The sequence below is a fragment of the Cydia amplana genome, chromosome Z (assembly GCF_948474715.1).
Source record: "Cydia amplana chromosome Z, ilCydAmpl1.1, whole genome shotgun sequence".
NCBI lineage: Eukaryota > Metazoa > Arthropoda > Insecta > Lepidoptera > Tortricidae > Cydia > Cydia amplana.
The window spans coordinates 5,557,507-5,579,699 of NC_086096.1; the positions used below are offsets into that span (position 1 = coordinate 5,557,507).

Consider the following 22,193-nt stretch of genomic DNA (forward strand, 5'->3'; position numbering starts at 1 on the left):
TTATCTCCGGTTACCGCGATTGTTACTCGTGAAATAAATCATCCAACCACCTCCATGAATCCAACCATGAAATAATCCGTTTTAACCCTTAAATGCATAGTGTTGCCAAATGTCTACAAAGCATTAGACAGCTCACAGATTAATGGTTAAACAAATTCTATTTGTTCCTGTATATTATTTCAATAGTAAAACTAATAAACTTTCCGAATTATTACATAAATTTACGCAGTATTTTAATTTATAAAAATTACATTTGTTTATAGACGAAATGTCAGAAAACTTAGAAAAACCTGGAAGTTGATGATTTTTAGTATGTGATTTTGGGCAGATTTTTCGGGGTTTGTAATTATTTTATATTTACAAACTTTATCATCTTAGGTATATCACAAATAGTGTACCTTTCTAATGGTAGTAAAAAAATTCATATATCTATTACTGAAAATTACATATTTACATAAATATGATTTAGCCAATTCAACTTCTAACACTGATTTCGCAGTGAAAACCGAAGTTATATATTTTTTACTATTTTTCCTAGAATCGGCAAACAATTATGTGATACATATATTAATTTCTGGCAAAAAGAAAAAGTCATGCATTTAAGGGTTAATAGTTTTAGGTTTTATCTCGTCAGAGGCCGCTGGTATTATTTGCGAGTTTTTTCTATATTTCAAATTATAGTTATTAGTACCATAAGTAATGATTTTAAGTTTATTAACCCTTCGTATGCCCCTGTCAAAAACTGCTACTGAATTAATAACTTTGAAATTATAACATACAGTCCAAATTGTCTGGGACGGATACGGGACAAGAGGCATACGAAAGGTTAAGTTTAAAATGGGTAAAAAGTACTTGCTTGTTTTGATTATCCTGGGTTACTTAGTTAAGTACAATAAAGCCCACTTGCACCATTCCACTAAGGGCCACCCCACATCTAGCGTCTTTCGAGCGTCGGCGTCTGGTCAGCGCTATGGAAAATGACGTTGCGTCGACGTTCGGCTATAGAGTTGTAGACGCCGACGCTCGAAAGACGCTAGATGTGGGGTGGCCCTAACCCGGGGTTAACCAGTGAAACCAGAAGTTACCATGGTTACCAGTCCAATTTGACACTGGGTTAACGGTTAAACCGCTTAACCCCGGGTTAGTGGAATGGTGCAAGTGGACCTAACTGGATACACTCACCACCGATAGCGAGACCCTATCGATAACGATAAACGACGGATAAACGGATTACGAAATACATAGAACTCGCATGTGGGCGGGATCGCGATAAGGGACCATGTGTTTTATAAATGCACCATCGAGTTTCAACCACAGTAGAATGGCGATGCGAGCAGGGTATGTGTCGCCGCCGGTTATGAGCAAACGCTCGCATGCTAGTACTCGCCCGCGCTGACCGAAAAACGTAAACATGCCTTTTGCGCCACAATAACGTTCAGATTAAGAAGCCAGACATCCAATCTGTCTAAAGGAGGCGTATCCATTCACCACGCACACAAGTTTTTACTACCGTTGCGCGAGAAATGTGGAAATGTGGAGAGGAACGAGCGGCGACACCGGTTCCGATACTAACTGCGCGCGATAGCCGTTCTAACCTCTTTAATATTTTCTGTGGTTTCAACTGTGGCGGTTACCGTTCAACAGAGGCAGTCGGTTGGTATGAAGTTGTTATGGCCAGCTATGAGCGCGGACTAGTTGAAGGCTTGACATGAAGCTGTTTTGCTTTATGTTAACTAGTTAAGTAAGTAAAAATGTTATTATAAGCTTAAGCTTAAGTTTTAAACCACCTTAGATTAATGCTAGACCTATACGATGTGGTGTTTCTGAGACGATTAAGTCTATTTTAATGTTGAGTCCTTAATTTTAATCATTCTAGAGACAATGAGTATAAGTGCAAAAGACAACTGAACTTTACTTTCGTATTTGTTGTTATTTATATTTATCATTAATTATCATTATATGTAGTACTTTAAATGCCAGTTCTAAGTAAAATTATTCTCTTGAATTAAGTATATTTTTGTTCGCGCCTATCTAAGATTTATTATAAGTATAATAGCATATTAAGCCCTTGCTACACGGTCGCCGACAAGCCTTCAGACCGCGTGGCCTTGGTCCGTCCCGGACCGTGTAGACAGTTGTTTCCAACAATATTTGACCAAAACTGACCAAGGTCAGACGGTTAGAAGGCTTGTCGGCGACCGTGTAGCAAGGGCTTTATGTACAACAATAAACATAGGTATAATTGGGTGCGTAGACGCCGCTGTGCAGATACATATCTATGAACACCGGCCTTGTGGAGTGTCGGTGTTATTGTTATCTACGTAATGCTTAGCAAAATCTTAGGACAGCTAAGGGCCACTTGCACCGTTCACTAACACGGGTTAAACGGTAAAACCCATGACTATCAGTACAATTTGACAATGGGTTAACGGTTTAACCGGTTAACCCCAGGTTAGTGGGTTGGTGCAAGTAGCGCTAAGAATATCAAGGGACTATAAGCTAAGTTTAACGAAACGCTTTTTATTTAGGTTTGTTTTACTAGTTCAATACCAGCAAGATAAATGGCCGTATTGATACTTAATTCGTGTTAATTTCCTTAATATCACAAATGAAAGTGACGCAGCAATACAAACAAAGCGATAACAAACCAAAAAGATAATTGCAAAGGCGATACATAAAAATATCTGAATCACATGGTTATAAATTGGAATTTTTAAAACATTAAGAATTAAGAGTTTTCATAATTTAAATGTATTCCCTAATTTTAGGATTGGTTTAATAAAAAGCAATAATCAATAATAATATCTCCTACGGCAAATGTTTACTTTTCACACTTTTGATAAATAATAATAGTACATTACATACCTAGGGAGGTGAATTCGTGAATGCTCCAGATCGCAGGGTGTTTGTGCCTAGGGTCTAGGGTGACGTAAATGATTTAATTTTGTGTAAAGCGCAACATTTCCCGCTGGAACTTACCTACCTAGCTATTAAAAATACGTATACCTGTCGATGCCCCGTCGCATGATGGTCCCTATGACAGTACGGTTACCATCAGTTTGTCACTGACATAAACGCCGTCGAGAACGTAATTTACTTTCTATACATCTCGCTCGCACTCGCATATTAGTGCAAACGGGATGTATAGAAAGTAAATTACGTTCTCGACGGCGTTTATGTCAGTGACAAACTGATGTTAACCGTACAGTTCACTCTTATCCCGCTATCAGCTGTCACGTAATACGTTTGTAGACATTTTTTGGAAATTAGCAGACTAATTTATTTAGAAATAGGTATAACATTTAAGTAATATAAATACCGTAAAAATTATATTTTCTCAATTATTTTTTACATTAGGCCTGATTACATTACATAAGGACCATTATTCGACGCGACAGGTATATATAACTTTTGTCAACGGCTATCACCGGCAAAGCTTGATGGTGTCCAGTTAATACTGATTAAAATGGCAATAAAAAATAAAAAGCGCGGTTACTGGCCGCTTCGGCGCATTGTGGTGGAACAATGCACTCATATTTTGTCAACACGTGCAGTAAGCGATTGTGAACATTGCCACATACCTGTCTGTTTTGGAAATTGTACGCGAATATGTTTAACTTCGGTATCATTGTGCGGTTTAGCGCCAGATAGGCAATTAGCATGAAGACATTGAAAAAGTCCTTATCTTTATAGTTTTCCTAATGCAACAACTGTCCATCGCAATCCAACGCGGCAACGCAGCGAGCGTGATGGGCACCTTTGCATCGGGAGCAGCCGGAGGCGTGTTACAGTAGGCATGGTTTATATAATAATATGTTTATTACACAAAAGTTTTATTGGCATATTAATACACTTTGTATTTCTACGTATGTGAATTATTCTCAAAATAATGTATGTGTCAAGTGCATGTTATGATAACATTGATAACATTAAACGAATTCACGTTGTTTGTTATTGCATTGTTGCGTCACTTTCGTTTGACACATGACTATTGTTACAAACCCAAAAAACAGATTTTCGACCATTATGTACTAGGCAGGTGCGTAATTATTTTGCCCGTTATGTAAGAAACTTTTATTGACAGTTAATTGTTTGTTATCAAAAGGATTTCCGGGACATTGCTGCTCGTTCCGTCACATTTCATTTCATATTAAATTAATTAGGTACCTATGTTATTTACACACATAATCATCATATAAATGTTATCTCAGTCTAATTTAAATATTTTTTGATAATACAAGACAATAATGTAGGTATCACGCACATGTTTTTTTCATAATACCTAATTATCTTTAAATTAGCCTAAAACCTTTATAACTAAACTTTGCTGATATGTTTGACTGACGAACATTTGAAGCGTCATATTTAAGATATTAAGACCATTATTCATAATCTTTCGGACATGATGGTTTATTTCTTACTAGATACTTGCTGTATTTTTTAGCCCACTGTGCGACTTATCGTGCGTAACACACGCTCCATCTGACACCGTTGAAATTTGTCTCTTGGCTGATTTGTAACTTAAGCCACGCTAAACTGGGGAAACCCGATACACCGAGCCGAGAAAAAACAAGCCACACTCAGAGCGTGCGGGCTCATTGTATACATTTAAGTAGATTTGTTTTTAGAGATTTTTATCTGAGGAGGAAAATCTGAACTAGAGTTCTTCGGTGCTGAATAGTGCCATTCCTTTCTCATTGCTTTGGCAAAAAAAGATGGTGGCATCCGTCCTATCGCTGGCGGCTGCACCACAACACAACACATATACCTACTCATAGACGCTAGGAATTAAAACTCTGCTGCCGAACGAAAATATAATCAGAAATTGACAAATATCTTTAAGCCTCGGCAGATGGGTTTTGGTGTCAAAAGTGGTTGTGAAGCAGCCTTTTTTGAGGCACCAAGACTATGCGGTATAAAAATTAGGTCAAAAATGCTTTTAACTCGGATAACCGTGGTGCCCTCCTAACGGAAGTAAAAGAATATCTTCCAGAAACATACGCATATATATGGCAGGTGTTACGGGGCTAGGGTTTGCACGACGGACCCGAAATGTATGGGAATATCCGCGGATCCGGATCCAGATCCGGATAATTTCATACATTTCGGATCCGGATTGCAAACACCTACAAAATTACTCTTTGGCAACAAAACCATTTCGTCAAGTACCGGTCGCCAACAGGGAGATCCGCTTTGGACCCGCAATTTTCAGTTTGGTTAGTCAACCCATAATCAACATATAAGCCTTTATGAGAGCCCTGTCGACACGGCGGCGGGTCGACGCTTCAGTAGACCAGGGCTGGCTTGGCGTTTACCTCTCCCAGCGTATATCGCTGTCAGTCAGTAGTCAGTACAGAGAGGTAAGATAACACAGCCAGCGTTATGGATCAATACCGCAGGCGGAGCTTTTGGACGGGTGTACATTTTATAACATAGAAAGAAATTTATTTATTAAGGTAGACATTTTTGAATAGTTTGTTATTTTGACTTGTCTGCTAGCTCTAATTTAGTTATTTTAGTTTTAATATAGTTACTTTTCATTTAATTGAATTTTAAGTAGATTGTTGTATTTATTGTTAATTTCGTTTTTATTCGTGTTTTGTAAATATTATTGTGTTAAAAAAGCACTTTTCCCACCCTTCTTAAGTTAAGAAGCTAATCAGATTTCCATACCCAGAGTTTTGAATGATCAATATTTAAACGTTCTTTTGAATTTGATTCGTAATGTTTTACAGTTTGTATTGTACTCGCAGTTTGTGTTTCATTCGGGAGCAAAGTTTGTTTAACCCTCGTGCCTTGCCGTGAGTTAAATTTTGGGATCTTTCGCTTGCTCGAGTACCATTATTAGTTCGAGGGATTAAATAACAACTTCTATTTTAGGATGATAACTAAAAGACACAGTACATTTTTGTGATATAATACTTACTTATTAATTAACTTATTAAACTTGTCTTTGTATTTTAGTACTGAAACTACTAAATTTGTGGAATGGTTACAGTGAACAAAGCTTAATTCAATACCTGTTGCTGTTGCACAATTTAATCTTTTACCTTGACTTACGGAAGTGTTCAGTAAAATATGTTCATTTAACGTACGACATTTTAGCATTTCTAGTCTGTGTAACAGTCAAGCTACTTGCCCGGTTAGGGTAGAAATGCCTCCAAAGGCGGTGACCAAGAGCCGCGATGTCTGTTTATAGATAAAATTGGCTAGAAATCAGGAAAGTACTTAGTTGTACGCAACTCGAACTACCGGCTAGAAAACCCGTAAGAAATCTTTTGAGGCTATATGGCTTGCTTTGTTAATAAAACCAATACTAAAGCGGGTTTTCCACCGCGAGCGGAGCGGTCTCATTAAGGACTTAGTTTAACTCGCAAGACTAAACTACGTACTTGTGTTTCCACCAACAAATAGTCGAGCGGAAATGACAAAATGAGCAAAAAGAGTTGAAATGAGCTCGCTCAGCTCGTGAGAGCGGAGCGGTGTCATTACGGAGTCCGGTCAACTCGCAATGGTAAATTACATAGGCGCGTTTCCACAGGGAAAGAGGTGAGCGGAGCGAGTCAACTAGTTAAAATGAGCCCGCTGCGTCAAGGTCCGGCCGACTAGTTTGAAAAGGACTCGTTGCTGTCTCCGCCCCTCCCTGCCCGCCGCCGCCGGCACCGAGCGCGCTTTCATATTGCTGTGATTGACTGACGAGTCGTGTTTTTTGGCAATGGAGCGATTTATTGAAGCTGTTCGACAATACCCATGTTTATGGGACATAGCAAGTAAAGAATACCGAAACATAGATATAAAGAAAGCTGCATGGAAATCTATAGTTGAAGCTTTGAATTCGGAAGAAATAAAAGAGTAGTCTTTTCAATCAGATGTATTAATTTCAAACACAAGAATCTTGGAAAGCTATTCTACCAGTATTATTAAAATAATCGCTATCACTTGATTCCGTATAGCTCGACATCATGTTCAAACACGACCACACGCAACCAGTTCAAAACTTCAACTGAACTCGCTCTCTGTGGAAATCGACTATTCATTTTCTATTTCTCATTTTCCGTTCAGCCCTCTCCGCTCATTCCTCTTTTTCATTTCTCTTTTGCGGTGGGAATCAAACAACTAAACTCTTTGTTGGTGGAAACGCAAACCTATTTTTTAACAACGAAGTCCGCTCCGCTTAGCCATCTCTCGCTCATTACTCGTTCGCGGTGGAAAACCCGCTTAGTCAGAAACGCATACTGTCTCAGTGGCGACACAGCCAAAGTTTTAGGCACCGTCCGCTAACGCCGGCCGGCGGGACCTTAGCATGATACAGCAGCATACGTGGCCGACGACAGACGCTTATTGGGGTACTAAAAGTATATGGAATATTATATGAGATCCGCATAGCATTAAATAGTCTCAGTAATTGTTGTTAAACTAAATAAAAGTTGTTAAAGTTCCATGATCTTTTACTGAAGCTCGCCGTTTTACATACATAATAATGTTTAACATATAAGTAAATAAAAATACAAGAGATCAAAATATACGATTAGGTACATCCTTGTCGTAAATCCCAAGCAATCCAGGTGTGGTTAAAAAAATACACCAATTACTATACAAAATCAACCCCTTAACATTTTGAACTTAGAGATGCCTCTTCCGTCACGCTGAATCAGACGGAAGCAAAATTGAGTAGTTGGTAAAAAACAGATACGCCACACATCCCGTACAATATTGTTTGCATCGCTTGTCAAGTTCGAGCGAGCAGGACCAGAATAACAGCGCCTTCGACATCGCTTACTTACTACGGATCCTGAGACCAAAGTTTAACTGGATCTAACTGAGGCGTTGGGATTGAATGCGCTCGGCAAGCAATGATAATACCCGCCCAGAGTGCTATTGAGCGTAAGTGGATGCACCCGCTGTGAGAAAAAGCAATACATCCTGAGTCTCTGAACCACTTCGGATGCAATTCGAAACTAATGTTTAGCTTTAGACCCTACTTCATTGTGCTCTGACGTAACTAGGTACTGCTTTGGATATTTTGTAAGCATCTTATTCACTCTGTTTGCGGTAATTTCAGTCTTTCAGTTTTACAACTTGTTATGATATTAAAAATGCACTCGAGAGGGATCTTATTACAAATACACGTAAAAATGCACTCGAGAGGGATCTTATTACAAATACACATGTTTGCGGTTACTTATCCTTCTTTAAAATATAAACAGATCCAAGATAGACCAATATATGCAATTGTGAAAACGAACATGCAAGTCGTGGCACACCTTTTTCGCATAAAGTCAATTTATACATTACAGTAAAATAAGGAAAACATTTGTTACAAAGACGGTCACAAATGTAAACAATACTCGACCTACTGAACTTTACAAGCCCATGTTTATATTTTTACATGAGGTCATTGTTTAGTATTTCTAGGAGTAACAGGAGTGTGTGTCACTTTGTTAATCGTTCTTTGCGGTTTGGTCCATGGAATGTTTTCTACATTTCAAAAATATTTTGCGGTCACCAAGTCTTAAAAATAGATTCATTATTAAGTACATGAAGAATACCGTAGGTATATGTAGTAACCAAAGTTTTTGTGGGGCAATTTAAGAAGAAGCAAATCTTAATATGTTAATTATTATGAAGAAATGGGGTCATAGCAAACGAATTATATTTAAGATTCAAATAATTAGTGCTGATTATTCGAACTAAATTGTAACACATCTTTGTTACACGTAGATATAAGGATGCATTCAGATATATTTGGCCACTTTGCTTTTTACTATCTTTCTTTTCTTTGTGAGATCTGTTCGAAGGTACAATGACGTACGACCTATAGACAAAAAAAATGGTTGGACATACGCCGTTTTGCATTGGATCGATTCAAATGCAAGGTACATAGCACGACACGTTAATTGAGTCAAGTAATAAACACGATAGGTAGCTATGTACATAGATATGTACAAATATCCCACCTTATCACAACGGGGTAAGGTGCATCAGCCTGAACGGTACTCGTGGGACCGCCATTGTACAGTAAGAACCTACATTTTGGTGCCGTTTTGTAATAATAATCCTTGGACAGTAATTCTCACAGCATAAATAAAGTGCGAAAATATTTATACGAGTCGACAAGGCTTATCAGGTAAAATCGTGACAATAGAGGTAGATATGAGATTTGTGTAACTATGAGTATTTTTATATACTTAAGCCAAATATTAAATAGTGTAGTTTATATAGGCACCTCATGCAGCTCCTTAAGTATTATTTGCGTGGTGCCTTCTGTTGATTTGTTTTCTTATGTAGGTACTTATTTCCTATAGACAACTTTTTATTTTTAGGAGTAGATATAAAAAACAATAGATATAATACTTCAACATTTTTATACAGAACAATCGTTCCAATATTAAGCTTAGGTAAATTTCTAATAAAAACGTAATTAAAAAGCAATACGATCGTAGAAACTATTTGGAACGTAATTTCACCTTGGCCTATCGCATCACGGATTTTATTCAGTTTCCAATTCAGAATTTGAGAATAGAAATACTTCTTAGACAAATTATGTTCTATGAAATTTTGCAGAGGATGTTTTTAATAGTTTTTATATTTAGTAAACTGATTTTAGAGAACCTAAACCAGTGTTTTGATTGGGTTAGCATACTGGGTTGGGTGAGCTTTTAAAAGCTGATAGTAATTATAATAAAATGGTGAAAATATCTAATGTCCAGATATATATTTCTTCATAATGCCTTTATCCAGACAAAAAGACAACGGTTGTATGGAGAACTCGTTTTGTAGTTACCTGCTTGAAAATATCCGTTACATACGTATGTCAACGGCAACGTCATCTTGCAAAACAACAAACGGAAAGAACGCACATATAGTAGTAGTAGTAGTAGTAGTAAACTCTTTATTGTACAAAAAGACATTAAAAATAACATACAATTAGTAAGAAGTACGAGGCGAACTTATCCCTATATGCGGCAGAAGGAGATGTTTGCATCATGTGTTGCCTGTTGCAGCTTAGTGGCGCCCTCAAGAAATTTCTAGAATTTCTTGTCGGTAAGCAGCCTTCAACAAGCAAATATCAACCGTTATATAATAAAAACACAATTAATTCCGATTTTACGGTTCATTTCAAACGTAACGATGCTATAAATCTCTCAAAGATACCTATAGCTAGTAGATCTATAAGAACTGGATTAAACATGAATAATGTATCTTCATTAAGTTTTATTTAATTTTCTATAGACATTAGGCATCGCATCTTTCTGTCCATTCATTGGACGGGATTTTTTTCAAAAGTTATAAGAAAGTTAGGTCAACGCCTCCGAGAAAACCCCAGGTCCGGCACATATTTAGTCCACCATATTTCGCTGGCCGTTCGAAGAGGCAACGCCAGCAGCGTGCTAGGCAAATTTACCCGGGTACCTATCGACCCTAGCATAATATAGTATCCTTAATTTGTGTGTAAGTAGTTATAAGTTTGTAAATTTCTATATATTTGAAAGTTTTCAGAATAAATATCTTAATATTTTCAAAAGTTATTTCTTTGAACATTACAAGAGCTGGCGCCGAATGTCTTTGAAAATACTGACAGACTGGCACTGGTACAAGTACAAACCTCATACTCTTATGAATCAACAATACTACAATGCCCAAGCTATATTGTTTATTTTTTCTTTACGGACCCTACGAGCGAGAGGGAGAGAAGAGAGACAACAGACGACGCACGGTTTTTGCTTATTCATAATATATGGAGGATTGACAGGGCAGCATCATCAGAGTAGCCTTTGCCTTGCTCCAACCAAAGACATCATCATCATCATCTCCTAGCCGTTTTCAGCCACAGCGACTGCTTTCTACTGCTGAGAGCGTCGCTGGTGCGCTCTTAGGTGACTAACGTAGCCAATCTTTGCAGCAAATGTGCGGCCACACTCGCTGCAGGTCAGCATGGCTAAAAGTATTGTTATGTGCGGCTGATATGTTATAAATTGAGTTTTACCTAATTTAAAACTTTAATAAGACATTAGTCCCAAACAAAGAAAACCTAGTAGAAAACCACCGCGCTACTACATATCTCGCCAACCATGTGAGTTAAGTATTAGGTCTGCGCTGTATAACGGTAATCTTGAGATAAGTAACAACAACGCATCATCTGAAATGACACTTATTCGCCAGATACGCTTGAACGACCTGAGCTCAGCAAAGCTACGAGGACAGCCTGTATTAGGTATTAGGTGCTTAAGCGGAGAATTCGCTGATATATATTTATTGAAAAATTAAGAATAACAATTTATAGGTAAGTTTTTAATCGTTAAAGCAATTAAAGTTTTCTTTACATTGGACAACCGAATTAGCTGAGACCTTAATGGTTTAACAATTGTTCTAAAATCTAAATTATTGGGTGTATCCAGATCTAGTGTTAGTTGTTACCCAGTTTATAATAGTGTGTTGAAATCTTAATCATCATCATCATCATCTTGGCGTCGGTCCGTTCATCGGTGTTATCCCATCGTGGGTTCCTTCAACAGCTCAGAAGGCAGAATGAATGCAGTACAATTGTCTTGTAACCCGTCAAAAACAAAATTGATTGAAAAGGTTCAAGAAATAAGTCATGTGAACTTTGATGTACCTACCTAGTTCTTGAAGCTTTTCATACGGTTGTTGCTGAAATTATATGTATATGTAGGTATAGTTTTCTTTAGAATGCTGTACGTAGGCACAGCCTTAATTTTTTTTACATAATGAGTTTACCTATTGGTCTTGTCTGAATATTGGGAAATGGGAAGAGAACTAAGTTAAGAATAACGTATTTTTGAGAGCATTTTAGAGGTTCGTGGGTATTTTTTTTACATAAGTTGTTGTAGTAACACTAGTAACACAAACAGATGTACGTATACCTATACGAAAAAACAACAACCATGCCAATATTAACCAGTATTACAGCTCTGATAACGGTGAATTCTTCGAATACCTTAATGAATTTAAAACCTCTTAATAGCTATATGGATTGACTTTACTAATCGTGACTTTGTTTTCAACAGCCTCTTCGCAACAGGCTTGAACTTAACACTAACATTTAAGAGTAAATGAAAACTTTATTAGTCAAACCTCTCTCCTGGAATTCAGCGGTGCAACCGGAGAGAAGCAGCGTCCCCAGCAGCACGGTAAACGCACACACAGTCATTGTCACAGTCACAGGCACAAGCACACAGGCATGCTATACAGGCACAGTCATCGCGGTACACGCGCGCCCCGCACGGTGGCGTAGCTTTAATGACGCTGCCTGCGCGCGCGCTGCGTGAGTTGTAACGCCAGATGCGACACTGCCACATACTGCCTACACAAGGAGGCTATGGAGCTGTGGGGATACCGCATGGCGTACAACGAGTCCCACATGGTTAGCAAAGAGTTTTACCCTTTAGAAAGATACTCAATCACACAATGATATTACGTAACCCATGAAGAATAATAGTTAGTAGTTATATCACGTTGTTGTTATACAAATTAGTAATGTATAATTTTATTTGTTGGGTTGTGGGGTTTTAATGAAAGGTGCAGCGCCGGCCTAGTCAAGCGCGTCATGTTGAAGCAAATCTCAGTCAGGTGTCTTCCCTAAATATCTCTAAAGCAAGTACTAGTTTTCTAAAGGCACATCTAGTGTACGTGCTAAAAGTCTTTGAGTTATAATTTTGTGGTTTACTTACATGTTGTAGTTATTCTTTGATTTGTAAATTCTAGTATATCTAATAACATTCTCTTAGTGAAGGTGATTCAATCACGCAATATCGACTGGAATTTGGCAACTAATATCTTCAGACCAAACAAAATTAAATGGGCATTGGAAAAATTTAAACCATTTAAATCAGCGGGAGAAGACGGAGTGTTTCCAGCGCTTTTACAGCAAGGACAAGACCTCCTCCTCCCGCATCTGGTCAGAATATTCCGAGCAAGTTTCGCGTGGGGAATCATACCAGATCAATGGACTAGGGTCAAGGTACGCTTCATACCAAAAGCAGGGAAAAAGGACTATTCACAACCTAAATCCTTCAGACCTATTAGTCTAACATCGTTTTTACTTAAAACGATGGAAAGAATCATTGACCAGCACATTAGAGCGAAATACCTGGTGGAAAGACCACTTAGTGTAAACCAACATGCTTACCAAAAGGGTAAATCTACGGAGACTGCCCTACTTGACCTGGTTGACAAGGTGCAGAAAACCCTAGAGGAAAAGCAAACCGCTCTATGTGCGTTCCTTGATGTTGAAGGTGCTTTCGACAATACGCCCACAGAGACCATACTCAACGGTATGAAATCAAAGGGAGTAGACGAAACCACCACCAGATGGGTACATAGCATGCTCTCTAACAGAGTAGCCACTCTGACCCTCCATACTACAGAACATGAATTTTATACCACAAAAGGGTGCCCACAAGGAGGAGTTTTATCCCCACTATTATGGACCCTAGTAGTGGACCAACTTCTTGCAATTATGTCAGGCCAAGACTTTGACACACAAGGATATGCCGACGACCTTGTAGTCATCGTCAAAGGCCCTTGCCTCCACACAATATCCAACTTAATGCAAGGAGCTCTAAACACAATATTCAAATGGTGTAGAGAAAATGAATTGTCCATTAATCCGAGCAAGACTGTATTAGTACCATTCACAAGGAAACGAAAGCTCGAAAAGCTTAAAGAACCAAGACTTAATGGACAAATAATACCATTCTCAGAAGAGGTCAAGTATCTAGGGGTTATTTTCGACCAAAAGTTAACTTGGAACCCTCACCTGAGAAATATTATACAAAAAGCGAAAATGGCCATGTGGTCTTGCTGTCGAATGGCAGGAGCAAGATGGGGCTTAAGACCCAATATTGCTATGTGGTTATACACAGCGGTAGTGAGGCCAATTATCACCTACGCCTCCGCAGTCTGGTGTAACAAAACCAACCAAAAGACGGCAATAGAAACTCTAAACAGCCTGCAACGCACGGCTTGTTTAACAGCGACAGGCGCCTTCTCCTCGACTCCGGGGGCGGCCCTAGATGCACTGCTGGACATTATACCACTCCATCTGCAGGTGCCAAAGGAGGCCAAGCAGTGCGTCTACAGAATATGCACACTAAATAGGCCAAAATGGCGCTCCCAAGCATTAGCCAAACTAAAGGCCTGGGTTTTTGCAAATAAAACCCTTAACATGCCCACTGATGACACGCACACCGAATGTCATTTCACCAAACTGTACACAGTAGAAATACCTCCTAGAGACAAATGGACTAACAACCAAATGTACGTTGAAGAGGGAAGCCACATCTGGTACACGGATGGTTCAAAGAAAGGAAATGATGTAGGATGTGGGATCTATGGTGAGAGACCTAAGCTCAGAGCTAGCGTCAGCATGGGCACAAAGGCCTCAATCTTCCAGGCAGAAGTCTTCGCCATCAACAAATGTGCGGAGATTAACCTGGACAGAAACCTAAGATACCAACATATCTACATCAACTTAGACAGCCAGGCTGCTCTGCTGGCACTAGAATCCCTTGAGTCAAACTCAAAACTAGTCCAGAACTGTAAAACAAACCTAAATGCACTGGCTAACTCCAACAAAGTCACACTTAGATGGGTACCAGGGCACTCCGACATTAACGGAAACGAAGAAGCAGACGAACTTGCAAGAAAGGGCGCAGACACACCCCTGGTCGGCCCAGAACCGTTCTGTGGAATCACAAAACGGGATGCATATTCTCTGCTCAGCGACTTAGAAAAAAAGAGAGCAATCGATTGGTGGAAGTTCGCTAAAGGACAAGTACACTCGAAAGCTCTAATCAAAGGGTTCAACAGCAAAATCGCTAAGGAGCTTCTGGGGCTCAAAAGGCACAAAACTTGCGCGGTGACTAGAATACTGACTGGACACTGTAAGTTGAACAAGCACATGTTTCAAATTGGCAAGAAACAAGATGCGACATGCAGGTTCTGCCAGGAGTCAGAGGAGACTGCAATGCACATTCTCTGTTCCTGTGGACCACTAATGTCAAAAAGAAGTACCTACTTAGGGCGGCATGTATTGCAACCCTATGAGGTACAGAACGTTACGGCCCAAAGCATCTGTAATTTTCTGGATGCAACGGGCATTAGTAATGAACTTTAAAGGGCCGTCACAATAGATCAATACTTGGTCGACGTGACACTCAAAGGCCCGATACCACCCCAATAATAATAATAATACTGCCTACACATATAAAACTTCTAGCACAGACTAGTTGGTATAAAGTTCTTGTAGGCACTACAAAATATATAGAGATTCCTTGACGACTTAGAAAGAAGACGACCTTAAATATTGTGAAGTCACATTGTGCACCAAATGGCAAGAAAGAGGAACTCCCCTCCTTGCCCTGAAGTTGCCCAGCAGTGGAAAAATCTTATAGGCTAGTAAAAAAAAAGTAGGTACACTTATACTGTGTTATTGAATTTATTATGTAAGTAGGTAACAAATATATGTACTTACACGTTTTCATCGATAAAATGTGTCAATGTAACAATAGTAGAAGAATATAAAAACAATTACCTAAAAATTTAACTCTCCTACAAAAAGTAACTAGGTATTATATTATTCCTGATTACCTCAAAATTATTTTTATACTTAAATACTTTAAATATTTAAAAAAAAAACAACCAAACCAAAAAAAGAGATGGCGGGATGACCTTAATTTTTTTAAATAATTTTGGTAACTAATTTAAACTAACCGTAAAAAATCTATAATAAAATAAACATATCAAAATTCTTACGACTATGTTACGAGTAAATAGAGGTATGTACCCACTTTACTGTTCTATTATTTTGGAGCACTCAACTACAGTTTTCTCTAATAAGTACATACCTACTTAGTAGCGCAGTTAGTTGCTTATCTCAACATTGTAAGTCAATTGCAAACATTAATGAATCACATAAGATAGCATACATGACGTTATTTTAATCATCTACTCTACTTACTTAGCGTTTTTTAGCATTAGAAAGAAGGATAAAGCACGAAGCACGAGGTCTTTTATATAAGACACTATGCCACACAACTGTCAAAGTATTTCAAACAGCTATTAAAAAAAACTTGTAACATTATTGCTGTCGACACTAAAATTATAGAAGAGTTTTCATTATTTATATGTATATCGAAATAATACTTAAAACAGTAGGTATATTTATTTTGAAAGTATTAATTTTTATACGCTGTTATTTTAAATTTCGTTATTCAGTTCTGGAAAGGTTGCATTGCATCATAAATCGTTATTTTCGCTGTCATTAACATTGGCAATGTTGTCAATCGTATTACGTTCTTTTTGTTGTTTTCTTGGTGATCAACAAATTGTTGAATTCAGATTACGTGATTATTAATACGAGTACCTATTTGTTAATTAATTAAGAACTTATTTTTCGCTGTGTGTTTGGTGGCGTGCGGACTGCGATGTACCAACCAGAGGCAGGCCCAAGTGGCTTGCAAAAAAGACTGACTCGTTCTCCCCCGAACGTTTTGCCGTCACCAATATAGGCCTGTTAAGGTTTCGTTCTGTTAAGGACATGTAATATTTGTCCCAAGCAGAAAAGGTTGACGACGACTGCTTCTTTGTTTATCCTTAAAAAACAGACTGTATGCACTCACTTGAATTATCTAATTTTAAAAATCAATGTTACATTTTGCAGCTTATAAAGTTATAACACTTTTGACCCGTCTGTTACCTGCTTAATCTAGGCATCTCAAGAGAGGCTCACGCGCAGCGCGCAGGTAAGCCTCCGCCAGGGAGGGGACGAGAGCGCGAGCGGGATCGAGCAGGGCAGCCCGGGTAAATTAACGTGTAAACTAAAAGAGCATCGCTTGTTTAAGACAGAACACGGAGTACGCGAACGTGAATGAAATGAACTTACTGGACGAATGACAACGATTATATGTTGTGCGAGTGATGTCCAGAGCCCTATTTGTCGAAACTAGGTTACTAGTTATTACTTACTAGTTGCCAGTGTACCTACTACTAGTTAGTTTTAACTAGTAGCGGACTATTAATATTTTTGGTGTAGTTTGTTTGAATACAATTACCCCTCTGTCACATAGCGGATTAAATAACTTCCCGCCAATTGTTGTCGTCGTTTGATGTGCACTTCGGTACTAATAATATATATAAAATAAAGATTTGTTGCAATATTTACTGACTGTTTTATAAAAAAGAATGACAATGTAACAAAATTTCTGTTTTCTTACTTTCATTAAGCAAACAAGATAAAAGAGCGAAATGTGAAGTAGAAAATTTATACTTAAATCTGTCACTCACTTGGGAGTTTGGAGTTGTTTCTGCCGCAAAAGTCCTTACCCGCAGGATTGCATATTTAGTTGGCCTAAAATTAAAAGAACTATAGGTACCTCCAAAGCCCCTGTTGCATGTGTGTAAGTGAAGTGATCAAATAGATATTCTATTTTTTAAATTTGTAATATTAACTTATTAACGTGTATGTAATAGAAAACTCATTATTTGCTCATACATATTTCAAGTTCGATTACATAGGGCCCACACAGTCCACACACATACCCACGATACGGCTTCGTATTGTGAGACGACGCGACGTCGTCTCATGTTGCGAAGTCGTGTAGCCTTACGACGTCGTGTCACGTTGCGACATCGCGTCGTTGGACGATACCATGTGCATTCTTGATTGAACACGGTATCGTATTGACTTGTGATTTATTAGGTACGTTGAGAACCTCTTCAGATATTGATGATTTTCTTCATGGCAGTTGGCTGTCTAGAGTTACTGGCCACTTTAAAATTGATAGTTCTGATTAAACTATCAACGATATTTGTCATTCATATGTGTAAGAATATTCAAAATGTGTGTCCATGAAATATCTTTTGTGAAAAGTAGGAAAGATAAAGACGTGTCGCTTTATGCTGATTACAAATATCACTTTGCTAAAGAAAATCCTCGATCTTTAACAACTAATTGGCGATGTAGCCGTCGCGATATCTGTAACGCGTCGGTTACCGTAAATCCAGAACGGGATGCCGTTCAAAAGCGGGCCCCGCATGACAAATCTTGTAAGCCGAATGATGAAAAAATAGCAATTTTGAAATGTTTGGATAATTGCCGGAAAAGAGTAATAGAAGAATATGAGCCAATACCAAAAATATTTGAAGAATCAATGATTATTAGAGAGAGGTATCAACTTTATTGAAAATATTCCATCTTTTTATGACAAGAAATCTGGCTTATATAAATAACATGCTAAATAAAGCTAATGAAGTATTAAAAACGAATTTTAGGTCATTAGATAAAGTTGAACTGCCTGCAAAATTTGAGAAAAATTTACTATGTAACGACGGAAAAGCCGACAAAATTTTGGTGTACGTAAGTGATAACTGTAAAAAAATATTTCAACGAGTCAAAATCATTTCTGATGTTGGCACATTTAAGATGATTCCTAAACCATTTAGGCAATTATATACTGTGCATGTGGACTTGGGAACTATTAACAATAAAAATTATACGGTATCTTGGTTTGCAGGATGCCAATAAAAAATTGTACTATTCTGCTGCACCAGGGGCTGAACACTTTACAGAAGTGTTTGGATATTACCCGCTTCTGTGTGCTATTCAGCAGTTTAAGTTGGGAAAGGTGTCAAAAGAAAGTATTGCTAGGATTGCTTCCGTGAAGAACGAGGATGGCACCACTTTGGCTCAGTTGCTCTCTGATGATAAAGCCAACCTTGGAACCAAGATAAGGTGCTTTGGAACTGGCGGGACAAAGAGTGTGGTGGAGCTTGAGAAGGCATTGAATACTATTAGAGCCTTGGGTCTGCTATAAACAAGCATTTTACCAGATAAGACACAAGATACTTATGAAAGATTTTTAGAAATATTAAAAGACCATTTACCATCATGGAATCCTACTACATTCAAAGTTGACTATGAAATAGGAATGATAAATGCAATTCACGAAATATACCCCGACGCACGAGTCAGTGGCTGCTTATTTCACTTTACACAGGCGATTTCAACAAACGGCAAGGCATTAGGCCTTAATAAACATAGAGAAGGAAGGAGATTTTTAAGATATTGTAAAGCCTTGCCATATTTGCCCAAGGAACTAACAATTGATGGTTGGTTTTCTATCATCGAAGACATACCGCATATTTTGGAAGAGCATAGTGATGCGTTTGATGATTTTATAACGTACTTCATTGTTCAGTGGTTAGACAATAAAGCAATAAATACTATCAGTTGCTACAACGAACAGCAAACTACAACAAATGCCGTGGAAGGTTGGAACAACCGTATAAACAGGAAATTGAGAAAAAACGCTTCCGTATTTTACTTGATAAATATTTTATAAACAGAAATTACTTGCCAAACTCAAAGAATTAAAAAAATCAAGTTAAATTTGCTAACCAAAAGTTACAAAAAAAACGAAAATTTTACAAAAGCTAGAAGAGCTACGTTAAGGAATTGTTTAAAAGGGAAAAAATTCTGTTTACAAATAAATGCCTCAAAGATTTGAGCAAAATAGTATATTTATACAGAAAAAGTAAATAGCGTAAACATGGATCGGTGTTTTTAAGAACAGAAATGTTCATATTTTAGTTCAAGACGTTCAAGAATAGTTTTTTATTTTATAAGGTAAATTCGACTTAATGTTCAGTAAAATAATACAATACAAATAAAACGGTGGTTTTTATTTATTTGCGTTGCGTTAATCATTCAAAATTGGTTGTTGATTTTTTATCGAGCGAACTTTATGTAATCGTGTAACCATTTGGTAAATTAGATGGAAGATGGTCCGAACTCTCAAGTCAACTTAAATGGTTATATAATTACAGAAATAGTGCATGTTTGTTAGGGAGTAAGTAATATGAACAATTCTTGCTTATTTATTTATTTATTTATATATGTATATATATTTCGGGGATCTCGGAAACGGCTCTAACGATTTCGATGAAATTTGGTATATAGGGGTTTTCGGGGGCGAAAAATCGATCTAGCTAGGTCTTATCTCTGGGAAAACGCGCATTTCCGAGTTATTATATGTTTGCCGAGCGAAGCTCGGTCACCCAGATATTATTTATTAAATTATTCAAATTGTGTTCATTTTATCGTAACTTTGATTATTTCATATTTGGTTTAATACTCAAAGAATCGTAATATTCATAACATTGATATTTTTATTCAATGGCATACAGAATTCGCTGTTTCTGGTGCAATAAAGTATATTTATTATTTATTATTATTAATAACATTAACTGGGTAACGGCATTACAGAGGTTAATAGTCTGGTAGTTTGTATATGACAATATTAATTTGGCAACTTCATGCTAGGCTGGTAGATGATTGACTTGGAGCCATTCAATGTCAAACTCATTGTCATTGTCGAGAATCCGTCCAAGGGTTGTGTGTATTCAGATTATTAAAAATATTAAACTGAGGATGGCTTATTTTTGGGTGGCTTATCAGTCAAATGCCCTTCTTTTTTTTCTCTTCATCCAGAGCGGTAGGCCAACTCTGGCAAAAAAATAAAAAATAAAAATACCTAAGCCTTATGGTCAATTTTATACTCTCTCTCTCTTTCTATTGTGGTAGGTCTACCCCTACCACAAACTTAAGTAGGCTCTAAACCTACTCTCTAATCGGCTCTAAACCGTGTAGCGTATACCTTGGGTTACCTCCTTCCCTTCCTCTGTTTGTGAACAATTAGCGTTCCAAATCCGAGCATTCCAACCAGATAATATCGATTTATGGCTCTGTTTCAAATTACGATTCTCTTTGATCGGCATCTGAAATTCACGGGATAACGTTACGGAGATGCTTAAAGCACTCGTCAACCTTCCTGCTGCGTGGGAAGCTTGGGACCTCTGCCTAGCTTACCTTGTACGGCTTGTACCACCTTTTTCTTTAACTTGCCTACGTGCAAAATGGCCCTAGGCCTCCTCAATACGTACTTTTCTGTTTTTCTCATTGTTTTTTTATAGTTTTGTATAATTTAATCGCTGTATTAATCTAATTTTGGGCTTTTGCAACTTTTTGACATGTTTATTTATGTAACTGACGTAGCAATCAATTCCCTTCATGTTTCGAATTTCACTACTAAAAAGCTAATAGTATGTATACTTTCGGCAAAGGTTATTCAAAATTTAATTGAAAATCATAACTGGTTCACAACTATTTTTAAATATCTAATCTTGTAATTCTAGTTCCTAAAATCAGCTATAAAAGCAGAACAACAGTCATCTTGACTTCAGTCTTACGCCAGCTCTCAACACGAGCATTCTTCTAAATTAAGGGTCCGTGCGGGGCCAAGGCAGGCCCCGCACTATCAAGAAACCCTTGCTCTTTTTGGCTACTTTTTCTAGCCTCTTTTGCGTACTTATATAATTACGTTCACACCTGCGTTCCTGAGCGTGCTTCTAACTTCAACCGAGCGTTGCTCAGCACCCCTCTTTCTCCAAGCGTGCGGCCCTGAGCGCGCGCCTCTATCTCCGAGTGTGCGTGCCTGAGCGCGCGCCTCTGTCTCCGAGTGTGCGTGCCTGAGCGGGCGCCTCTACCTCCAGCGTACGAGCCTGAGCGTGCCTCAATCTTCAAGCGTGCGTGCCTGAACGCGCTCCTTCTCCGAGCGCGCCTACCTGAACGCACCTCCTCCAAGCGTAGCGTGCGCCTGACGCCGCGCGCCTGAGCGCGCCCTCCTAGACGCCGCGCGCCTGAGCGCGACCTTACTAACGCTACGTATCTACAGCTATCTCGTGCCGTTTATTGGACTTTTAAGTAACTCGAAGTTCCATATTGACCACTTACCTGGTAAATAAAAGAGACTTACCCCTGAATTCCTACTTTTATTGCTCCACCCTCATCTTCACCCTACCAGCTGCTCAGTTGCGTGCTCTATCAATTTATTGGAAGAGCACGTAACGCGACAACCGACTAGGGTATTCTTTGTACATATTAACTGAGCGGTTGACCAACTCTTAAAATAAGCCTTTGGTCGTTTCATCCTATCACTCCTTTCTAGTGGAGCGGCTGACTAACTCCCTTCTCTAAACAAGCCTAAGTCATAGCGAGGACTTCTTAGGAGTGTGCGTCATAGAGCGTGAACCACATCCCCTTCCTTTGATAGAGACTTATGAATGTGTGATTATGACAGGTGATGTATGAGTGCAGGGAAGTTCCTTGATCT

At 38.3% G+C, this 22,193-nt stretch overlaps 1 protein-coding gene across 1 annotated transcript in view; it reads right to left on the reverse strand.

Annotated features, from left to right (window-relative positions):
* Positions 1 to 12,260, reverse strand: part of LOC134660881 (epidermal growth factor receptor) — a 137,932-nt gene extending 125,672 nt beyond the window's left edge. Inside the window, exon 1 of the mRNA XM_063516727.1 lies at positions 12,097 to 12,260. Within this exon, the coding sequence (XP_063372797.1) occupies positions 12,097 to 12,172 (76 nt within the window). The 5' untranslated portion in view covers positions 12,173 to 12,260. The remainder of the gene's footprint in view (positions 1 to 12,096) is intronic.
* Between the last annotated feature and the right edge of the window lie 9,933 nt (positions 12,261 to 22,193).